This window comes from Lepidochelys kempii, chromosome 7, assembly GCF_965140265.1.
Source record: "Lepidochelys kempii isolate rLepKem1 chromosome 7, rLepKem1.hap2, whole genome shotgun sequence".
NCBI classification, from domain to species: Eukaryota; Metazoa; Chordata; order Testudines; family Cheloniidae; genus Lepidochelys; species Lepidochelys kempii.
This window is the reverse complement of record NC_133262.1, coordinates 31,568,539-31,580,055: the sequence shown is the minus strand read 5'-3', so window position 1 is coordinate 31,580,055 and position 11,517 is coordinate 31,568,539. Positions and strand designations below refer to the sequence as shown.

Below are 11,517 nucleotides of genomic sequence, written 5' to 3'. Positions count from 1 at the left end.
CGAGGCAGAGGACTCAGATTGGAGTGGTGGGGATTGCGGAATGTCTGTGTTGCACTTTGTAGTTTAATTCTGACAGTGACTCCTCCGGATGCGGGGACTGGGTCAGGGAGCAGTGTCTGAACTGAAGGGAGGGGATAGGGCAGATTCTCTTTGTCTTTGGTGGTGTTCACCCCCACCCAGACCTTGCTGAACGTCCCAAACTGGGGAAGACTCTTACCATCTCTGTCTCTAAAGGACACTTCTGCAGAGCAACGCACTTCTGCCTTTGGAGTGCCCCAAAACAGCAGGCATTGTCTAAAAATCATGGAGGGTGGAGAGGAGGGCACAATACCCGCTGGACCACTGCTCCGCAAGGGGTGGATGGCTGATGATGCAAGATGTATACATACACCCCATCTTCCTGCATTGTTTAATACCAGGGACGTGGGGAAATACACATTAATTCCTAGAAAAATCCCTTTCTCAGTCAGACATTTCTCAGGGCAGGTGGAAGGGGGTGGGGAGCTGGTGGAAACTTACAGTGATCTCTGTTTTTGAGGGGGTGGTAACAATTGCAAAATGCTCCCTTTTGTCATGTTGCAGCTCATTAAATGGAGTGGGGGTGGAGGGAGAGCATATCAAACAAAGCAGTGTGTGGTTAAATCCCCCCTTCATTTAGGGGGAGCTGTCCAAAATAGGAGGAGGAGGCTGTGCTTTAGTTCCCTTTGTATCCCTGTCAGGCTCGGTGTTGGGAGCTGGCAAGCTAGCTTCCCTTGCAAAGATCTGCAGTGCAGATGCCTCCCTGAGGGGAGGGAGGGAGAAACTGAGCAGGTGTCAGCTCTTAAAGGGGCAGAGCCTCTTATAACAGCCATAACAATAATAGACACAATTTCATCTTTTGACACACACATCCAGAGAAAAAATGATTGATTAGCATTAAAAATTCATGGCACAGGGCTTCCTTTTTAACTTGCTTACCATATTCCATGTCTCCTGTGTAAGAATATACCAGCCTGGTATGTTTTTCTCACTAAATAGAATTCATTTCATTTGGTCGAAAAGCTGGTTTTCCAGGGTGGCTGTAGACACTGCTCATCTTACTGTCTGTATATAGCAGCTTCCACCTTTCCTCATAAAGCCCCAACACCCTATTGAAATGCCAAGCAAATCTAATCTCAAAGGAGATTAAATGACTTTCCTACTTGTGAGCAGGGCAGATCTATAGGGTTAAGGGCAAGTGAAGCAGTATGAGGCAGCATGCTTTATACTCCCATGCTGTGGGGCTGAAGTCTGAATATATGCCTTTCTGGTACTTTGCGTCATTCTGCTTTTCCACCCCTTCCTCCCAGATGTTTTACTTGGAGCCTGAGCTGGGGTGCAAAGGGAGGTTATTACTCAGCAGTTCAGTGCTTTGATTTCATGGTTATAGGTTAATCCGTCACCCTGTCTGTTCTGAAATGCAGCCCTTTCACCCAGTATTTGAGGGCTATTTATTCTCTGATTCACCACAATAGTTTGATTCCTAGGATAGCTGAGGTGGTTCACAAACCTTTGTTCTCAAATCCTCCAGATAAGCTAGTGCTCTATAAATGTTGAGCCATCTTGATGGCCATTGGCATCATGGTTTAACAGACAAGTTGTAATCAGGAGGCAGAATGGCTTCAGGGTCATGTTACTTCTAGAATCAGATGTGGACTCTGTCACCCAAGAAGATTAAATATGCACAGTCTCTCCCTTAAACTCAGATGAAAACATATGCAGGATGATATGCCACATCATTTTGGTACAACTTGCATGCAACATCCATGTCTTCTGCTGTTGGAGAGGCAGTGTTGTCTAGTGGTTAGAACATGGGATGGGGTGGGTGTCAGAAATCCTGGGTTCTTATCCTGGGTGTAACTTGCTTTGTGACCTTGGGCAAAGCACTTGCCCTCGCTTCAGTTCAGCTTACCCATCTGTACCCAAGGGATTAAGCTAATTCAATGCTTGTTAATGTATCTATACTAAAAGCACAGGTAGTCTACCAGATGCATTTTTAAAAGTGTTGGTTAAATCTACCTGGCTTTTTTTTTCCATTCACAAAACCAAATGTTTATTACAGTAATTTGTATATCTTATCTGGATTTTTGTTTTTGTTCTAGATGTTGTTTGCATTGCGGGTTTTTTTCAAATCCCAGTGCAAATAAAAAAATCTGTGTGATGTTAGTCCAATACGTGGACTATCGCCTTCATTTGAAACGGCAACGTTTCTGTAGATTTAAAATCATCTGTTTGTATAGGGAACTGTTTCTGCATAATGACTTGTGCCTGAGTTTCAGAGATGCTGCACCGTTATAAATCCAGTTGGAGTCAATGAGAGTTGTTGGTCCTTAGCACTTCTGAAAAAATCAGATTTTCTGCATGCTTAGTAAGAGAGAATAACACTATTAATATTATACAGTAACTCCTTAGATGTATAGACTTCTGCTGACTTAAACCATAGCAAAGAAGTTAATTAAGATTTTATTACTGGTTACAAACCACTCAGATGCACCTTATGTCATCAGGGTTGTCTTACACTGAAAACAATTTTTTTAAGCACTCTTATAGTTACCACTATAACCCAGCAAAATGCCTTGTACTTTCTGGCCTTGCCTTATCCCTGTCATTCAGCCTGTAAGATAACTTTAATACACTATTTTAAATGATGCGGCATGATTACCACGCTACCCTGCCCACGTGTTTAGCATTTCATTTCAAGATGCAGTATTGTTCACTCTAAAAATTGTTACCCTTGGCCACGTTTCTTTCCCTCCCCACTTTTCCCCCCCATAGCCTGAAGAAGATATCAGAGAACATTCAATGTTCCAGAGAAATCCTAATACATAGGGTTTCTGTTGAGAGCTATATGGAAGTGATGTAGTCTAATGATGAGGGCATTGAACTGGGACTTGGGAATCCTGGGTTTTATTCCCAGCTCTGCCAGTGACCTGCTCTGACTTTGAGCAAAGTACCTTCCATTCCGTGCCTCAGTTTTCCCTCACATTTTGTCTATCCAGTTGAGGCTTTCTGGGGCAAAGATTTTTTTTTTATACTTAGCACTATACATGGGACCCTGAGCTCATCTGGAACCTCTCCACTACTGGAATACAAATCATAACCAAATTAAGGCAAATCATTGGCCCTGTTTATAGATACTTTACTTTTTGCCGTTAGGGAATCAGCTTTATAATTCTCTGGGTCTTAGAAGGCAGGGAGATTGAGGTTTGTCTAGTCACTAGCGCAGAAACTTGGGTGTAAAAAATCGTTTGTGAGCTCTGTCACGGAGTTACTATAACAAGACACTTTCCCTTGCTGTGTCTCAATTTCCCCCATGATATTTTACTGCAAATAATAATAGTTTATTTTCTCCAGTGGTCAGATTTGCTAGGGGAGAATGTGGGAAAACAATCCTGAGATTGAAAAATATGCAAACTTTGACCATAGACTTCTCAGCAACTTTTCACTCTGTTACTGTACTTAATTATGGAAGAGTTGACAGAAGAAGAAGGCAGGCCTTTTTTGCTTTCTTTATCATACCAAACCAGCTGCAGGGCTGCTTGTATCATCAGGGTGCTGTCCTGGGCATTGTTTGGAAAGAAACCTACATAGCTAGTAGTTGGCATTACTACTTGTTGCATCACTGAAGTGTTTCAGAGCCTGGCAGTGTCTTGAATAGACATGTTGCATCCGATGAAGTGAGCTGTAGCTCACGAAAGCTTATGCTCAGGTAAATTGGTTAGTCCCTAAGGTGCCACAAGTCCTCCTTTTCTTTTTGCGAATGCAGACTAACGTGGCTGCTACTCTGAAACCTACAGTGATATTGTGATTGCAATATTGCCAATGCAGGACCACTGTAGGAGCATTTGTGCTCCTGAATGCAGGTGCTCCTGAATGCAGTCTGCAGCAGTAAGTGCTGGTTGCAGGCTTATTGTGTTGCTCCTGAACCTTCATTTTCTTCTAAACAATGGGAAAAACACATCCGCTGTCCCTATGAGACTGCACTGTTACCAGACAGTCTCACAAATCAGTCCTGTTCTACAGCTAGAAAAATCAAAATGATGTGTGATCCTCTTAAGGAGAAAGCATCTGGGCTTTACTCCTGGATGTTTTCATGGTGTGGGCTGGGAATCAGCCTGCTCAGAGTAATGTGAAAAATTTGAAACTGTCCTTAAGCCAACAAATTGGCTTAAAGAAGTGGAAATCGTAGTGATATGAAGCTAGATGGAAGGGTAAGTGGATAGAGTATCTGAAATGAGAAGATGAAAACACACGTGATTGTTTAAGAATGGACTCACTACTTCATTTGTGAACGGAAGTAACTTTTCATTGTTTACTCTTTTACAGATGACCTTTGTAAGGTAGGAATGGTTGAGGCTTTGTGGCTCTAAGACACTACACAATATTGAAGAGGATGACAGAAGTCTTGAACTTTATTGTTTAGCGTTAAATCCAGGTGGCATGGTAGTATTGGTGCTGTATGGAAGGTCTAGATTTAACTTCTGATTTCTTGGGAGGATAGGCAGGAGTGCTTTGCTTAGTGTTCCCTTTGGATGTTCATGAAGTGGTGTAAAGAGGATCTGAAGAGAGCCCCATCCAGTCCCTGATCTCGAAGTGAGCGGTTATAATGATCCAGGCTGTCCTTAAAACTCTGTCAGGGAGAAGGAGGACACTATTGGTGGTTCTGACTTTGGTTGGCAAAACAAGTCAATCCTGTTCAATATTCTCCAATGGGAGGTGCATGAGAGGCCAGATATTAAGAAACACTGAAACCCTTAATTATGGCAATGCTGCTGTAAGAAAACTCTGCTGGTACCATACACCATGGTTCCACTAAGTGGTAAAGGCAAAGGCATGGAAACACTTCATCCAAGCACTGGTACTTAGTGCCACATTCAGTAGCCGCTCTTTCACAACTGCTGTTGACGGGAGATCTGCATTTGTCCTAGCAACAAAAACAAGCCCTTAATTAATGGAAAATCACAGGGATGGCTTACAACAAAAGTGATCAAGGCTCCATGGTTAAGGTTGAAAAACCTTTTGGTCTAACAAGCATAGTATTTTTGAAGCTTATACCACACAGTCTGTTGTTATCAAACACTACAGATTCATGGATAAAACCTGATTTCAAGGCTTTATACAAATAGGTGGGCACAAAGAAATGGTGGTGGAGGAATCTGCAGGCCAGGAGACCCCCCCTGAATGTTGTTGGTTGATTCCGAGAGCTAGTTAAGGTTGATAAAATTGCTACATCCATGACTGGACATTACATAGGCAGTTGGAGTAGAAATCTCCACTTGATTTAATAGAAACATAAAGTAAAAAAAAGGTGTAAGAGGTGCCTGAAAAGCCTATTCAACTGTATCTGAATTTGTATGAGGATGGTGGAGTAGTTTCTTAAGCATTATTCTTCTGTTAAAATGCCCTTTAGATGAGATTCAGAAGCTAGTCTCTTGGATGAGTAACAAGCATTCTGTATCCTTGAAAGCTTCTCTGAGCCCTAGAAAACTTTCTTTTAAATAGCTGGAGGGGGTTGACTGCAACTAAATGAAAGGCTTCAGAGGTGTAGCTGCTGTTCATATTCCTCTTCCACTTCTTTCTTGCTATTTGAACATTGCGGAGCATCAATATGTGGAATTAGTGTCAAATCTCTCTCCCCTCTCATTCATGAATCCCCTCTCATTCATAGTTATTATTACTGCTTTGTAGCTCTTCATAAAAATAATATGCTTGCTTTGAATTATTTTTATCCATTATTTCAGTGACTGATGTGACACAATGGTGCATATGCAGTTGTGTCAAATAACCATTCCATGACCTGAAATTGAACTTCTAACATAGCTCAGATCAAGTTTAACAATAACTTTATTTAATCACATGCCTCACAAATGTGAGGTTAGCGGCCAAGCTGTCAGCAGGCATGTCTGCTATTCTGATGCTCCATCTTGTGTAAGACATCCTAATTTCTCTCCCATAGCACAGAAGGGCAAAGTTGCCAGACTGCCTTCTTGTTTTGGGTGTACATTGTATTCGGCACCAAAGAAATGCCAGACAGAATTCCAACTCCATGTCTGCATTAATGGGGGAGTGCTGGTATGGGCAGTGTGCTGGTGATTGGTTACCACCATAACTGGCAGCTCCCTGATCAATGATTAATTCAAGGGAGGACTAGCTAAGACATTCTTTACTAGTTAACAAAGGCTAACTTTGAAACTTCCCAGAAGGGTACAGCTGCCCCCTTCAATCTCTGCAGATGGTCTCCTCATCTCAGCTGGCAGGTCAGTGATAGGATAGTCTTTTTGGAGAGGGTTGGACAGTGCTGGAGAAGCATTCTGTGCTGTGCTTGCTGTATGATAAATATGGAGGACATCTGTCTCCAGGCTGTGAAACCAGCACTAATTTCTAATGAAAAATTGAATCTCGAAACACCGAAAATACCAGTGGCTGTGTGTCTGACGAATGAAGTTCTGAAGCTAAAGAATGTAACTTACTTTTAAATAATAAAACCCATCTGATGTGACAATTCGAAGCTGCATGTTATGAATCAGAAGTCCTTTCCAACTCAGCTAGCCAAAATGGCTTTATCTAAGAGATAAGTTGCCCCTCTGCTTACAGAATCCAACAGGCTGTTGCCTAGCTGGGAGTTTTAAAGTAATTGGTTTGGTAGCAGATAAGGTCACAGGCTTATCAGTGTCCACGTAAAAATTACGGGCTTGATGATGGAGGAGAACAGAAGTAGTAGTAATACACGCAGAGCAATAAAGTAATTCCAGAGTTAATAAGAAGAGCAAATTGTCTTTCAAACCAGAAAGTAAGATCTTTGACTTTGGTTTAGAGAGGCTGAAAGATGACATACATATCACAGGTTCTTGATGGAAAACGGTAGCACCATTTTTGACTAGGTAAATAATGATCACGCTGCTTAGTTATACTGTGCCGTACTGTGTTCATACAATAAACACTTGTATATCTATAACATAATCCATTCCCGTTAGATAAAAGGCAGCATCTGACCACTGGGGACCCAGAACTGTACCAACAGTAATGCTTAGCACTCAGCACCTTATATCCAAAAATCTGAAAGCACTTTACAATAAGTTGTGTTAAGTACTATAGATAAGAGTATTGAGTCATGTAGTGTGTGATGTGCTCTGATGTCATATAACAAGTGCTGAGAAACAGGGTGAGAGTGTGGGTCTCCTGGCACACGAGAGTGTTTTATTTTACTAGATCCTGCTAAGTCTTAGTATAACCATACCAGTTGTGGTTAATTTGCTATGCTCCACCTGTTAGATATTTCTTCATGTATTGTAAGAATATTGCTGTATCTCCAGTGTTAAAGCACTGGGTCTAAATCTACAGGCCTCTCATAATACCAATAGAACACATGGTCCATGGGTCACTTAATCTGTCTGAATGTGAGTGTAGCTCCCAGCATTATGTGCTCTCTAAACTAGATTTATCACCATGCTGGTAGCCTGCCCTTATAGCTTCCATACATAATCCATTTGGCTAGACTGTCTTCGCAGGTGTCCTGCTGAAGAGAGCTCACGTGTTCCTTTCCACCCAGTCACAGCTCCAAAATGAGAAGCTTTGACCACAGCACAAACCATTCTCCAGCCCATCATTAGAAGGGAGCAGATGTCACTTAGTTGAGCTTTATCTTCCTAGACAGCATTTAATAGTTGTTAGGCTTGCACCTAAAGCCTTCACTCAGACTAAAAACACTGAGACACTACAGCTCCAGGCTTTCTAGTGGAGTAGAGGAAGCCTCAATTCACTGGAGCATCTCTTGTTAAAACCTGTTGGTTACTCCTGATATAAAAGGGCAGGAGGGTGTAACAAGGAAATAAGTAGAAGAAGCACTAGGCCAACGCTTTCACAGGTAACCAGTGGTTTTGAGTGACTCAACTTTTCTTGGGTGCCCACCTTAAGATACCATTAAAGTATCTTGGTCTGAAGTGGGCAGGTGCTCCTCCTTTACTGAATGAGGCCCATTTAAAGTGTGGCAAACTGGTTAACCAAAAAGTGGGATGCCCACAATCGCTAGTGACTTTTGAAAATCCTAGGCCTTAGTAAAGGGCTTGTTCAGGGATCAATATACTAAGGTATATCTCTTCTGGACGGGGCTAATTGTTTTGTTTTGGGGTGCTTTCTGGCATTTTGAGAGGTGATACAGCCAGGTAGAAAATATTTGCAGTCCATTGAAACTACAAAATCCTATAGCTATTAGCCGTACTGTTTTTTTTTTATTTTTGTCTGAGATTCAGGGTCTGTCGTAAAACAAGCTGAGTTTCAAAGCATGAAAAATGTCAGGCTTGCAATTGGTTTCTGAGAACTCTTTGTAAGCTTCTTACAAAGTCTGAGAAATCAAAATAAATGTTTACTTGAAGGCTGTTCCTATGGGTAAAGACATTAAATAGCCTCATTGGTAGAGCATCTGGGGTTTGAAAAGCATAATGAATACAAGCACGGGGTTTGAGGGTAAAAGAATCTTCATAATTCCTCCATTGGATCTCTGTTCAGCTACACAGACCTAAGACTGAAGAATGCAATCTGAAGCCACACAATATGTTTTTGTCAATAGGAGACCCTGTGCAGACTTCTCATCCCAATCATGACTGATGAACAACTATAAACAGCCATTTTTGTTTATGCAAAGCAGAAATAAATAGTTCTTATGTTAAAATCTGCTGTTAAGAAGGGGGCTTTTGAGGGGGGAAAGTGAGACGGCTGTCAAGTTAGACTGGTAGACTCTCTTCCCATTGTGTAGACCCAGTGGAATTCTTGGCAAAACGTTTGCAACTTTGTTTCTGAAGTTCCAGAACTTGCTGTCCTTCTGTTTCCACAGGATTATAGCGGAAGGTAAATGAGTCACCTGCAGCTATCTGAAGAGTTGGATAGACTGGTTCTGAACAAACAAACAAAAAACCAACAAAGAGGGAACACAGTCTAGTGCTTCAAGCAAGAGACTGGGAGTAAGGACTCCAGGGTTCTATTCTCTTCTGTGCTACTGCTTTTTATTGGACCTCAAGATTAAAGCTTTAGAGGTGGGAAATGGAGGCGGTGGCATTTGCTTGAGGTCACACAGGAAGTTGATCATAACAAGTATAGTTGGTTCCTGGTCCCATGCTCAGTCCACTAGACCATGCTGCGTCCAGTACATGGTATACCATGTACTTCAAATGTGAAGAATAAGCTTTTGAAATTTCATATGCAGAGACTGATGAACTCATCCTTTATATGGTAAAATCAGTTTAAATTCTAAAGGCCATATTTTCACATCCATGTGAGAGACAAAAATTCCACAGGTTTGGCTGTCTTTCTTAGACTAGAGTCCAACAACTTCCTTTCTGCTGTTGCAGGTGGAAATAAAAATAAATCCCCTTGTTTCTAGACAGTCTTTTTGGATATCTCTTAAGATAAGAACTGGTGCATTATGGGACAGTGGTGTAATGGTGGGGTTTTGGTTTGGAGATAAAGTGCACACGTTAAATGAAGTAATAGAACTTCAGTATTTCTTTTTTAGGAAGCACAGAATTAAAATGTATTTTTTCTTTGTATAATGTGTGTCTGATTTTAATGAAGGCTGTTTTAGATCCCTGTTAGGAGATGCTATGAGAATAGAAAACCATATTTAAAGAAAGTGGACTATGTAGTTGCCAGAGGTGATTCTGTCTTTGAAGTTGGATGTTTAGAATGGATCTATGGTACCCTTCCCATGCAGCCTTCATTCGAGTAAACTTGTTTTGTAGTGGGTTTGGGGAGATGTGTAGTTTACAGCTAAGACAAGTGGGAATCAAACTTTTAACAAGGGAAGCATCTTTCAGTAACCCCACATATACTAACATGTGTTCAAGCTTTTTTGCATTGGTGTCACTTGCATTAAGAGTCTATTGTGGCAGCACTGAAAACCCATTTATTAGATGGGTGTAGCTGATGCAGTTACCACCACTTCAGAAGATGTGCACATAGTACTGAAGACACTTGCAAAACCCTAACAAAAACCTAATGAATTCACACAAGCACTGACTGTCCCCTGTTTCCCTCATAAAGTAACAATGGAACAGTATATTATGGAGACGTATCCTTTCTAAGCAGATGGGGTGAAACTGACTGCTTGGCTTAATATTCATAGTTGCTTCATTTAATAATAATAATAAAAAAAAAGTAAATGAGCTGTTGCAGAAAGGTGAGTGAATGGATTAAGAAACTCTTCTCCCACAGTGGCATTTCTGCACCTGTTGAGGTTCACTGCAAAGCAGTGTGTATAACTGTCAAATTCTCATCCTGTATATTTTCTTTCAGATTCCTTTGTTTCTTCCTCTCAGCCTGTCTCTCTCTTTACGACTTCACAAGGCAAGTCTGTCATTTTCTTGTACGCTAATAAAAGAAAAATGTTGAGAAAGGCTGTAACTGGGGCATAAGGCTTTCTCTTGTCCAGAATTATCCCTTAAAAATCTATAAGTAGCTTCAAAACAGTTCACCATGTGAACCACTCAGCAGTTGTTGGCTAATGATCTGGTGCAGCCAAGCTACTCTCTTATGGCCTGGTTGCTAGTGCATAATATGTTCTTCTTCGTGTAAGAAAGATAAAGACCTGCTCTTCCCTCCTCATGCAGCAGTTAGCTAATGCTATCAACAGCAAATTGGCAAAAGGGATCTATAGCTGTGAGCCAAGGAGCATGTGCAGGATTTCCTAATGTACATAACGACCCTGAAGAAATAGAGGTTTGGGAGAACAGGACAGGTTTGCTGCTGTTCGTGTGGAAAACTCCTGGGAAACTACTGATAGTCTTGTCTTTTGCTGAATTCTTTGTGGATTAGTACCATAATCCAGGGAGGCAGTCGGCTCACATGTAGGACTGGCTGCCCATACTATGTTGTGGCTTTTCTTTTCATCCTGCTGCTGATAGAGAATTGGCACTGTAGTCTGCGCATTTCTTGGGCGCAGTCCTGCAAGGAATGCAGAGAAAGTTGGAGGGGAACACTGTGCTTTATTTGTCCTGCTATAAGCCCTTCATTATTTTGAGGGGAGGCAGCATGTACGCTGGTTCTCAAACTTTTATCCTAGTGACCCCTTTCACATAGCAAGCCTCTGAGTGCGACCCCTCCCCCCCTTATAAATTAAAAACACATTTTTATGTCTTTAACACCATTATAAATGCTGCAGGCAAAGTAGGCTTTGGGGTGGAGGCTGACAGCTTGCGACCCCCATGTAATAACCTCACAACCCCCTGAGGGGTCCCAACCCCCAGTTTGAGAAGTAGTAGTCTAGTAGTTAGAGAGGGCAACTTGGACTGAGCCTCATGGGTTCTACCCCTAGCTTTGATATTGACTTGCCATATGGGCCTTGGGCAAGTCACTTCCCCTCCTTATTTGCTAGTCTGTGGAATGGGGATGATATCTACCAGAAAGCATTTTACAAAGATGATAGGTTCTGTCTGATTAGTGAAAGGTGTATGTTGTGCTGGGAACCTGGTCAGTGGAGAACCTGTTTAGAAAATCCCAGTAAAATCC

General features: G+C 41.7%; 1 protein-coding gene across 3 annotated transcripts in view; it reads left to right on the top strand.

Moving 5' to 3' along the window:
- RTN3 (reticulon 3) overlaps window positions 1-11,517 on the top strand; it is a 36,083-nt gene that overhangs the window by 1,042 nt on the left and 23,524 nt on the right. For 2 of the 3 annotated variants that reach the window (XM_073351802.1, XM_073351803.1), the window contains exon 2: window positions 10,306-10,356. The exons of the other annotated variant lie outside the window; for it this stretch is intronic. In XM_073351802.1, coding sequence (XP_073207903.1) covers window positions 10,306-10,356 — 51 coding nt within the window. The remainder of the gene's footprint in view (window positions 1-10,305; window positions 10,357-11,517) is intronic. 3 annotated transcript variants of the gene reach the window in all.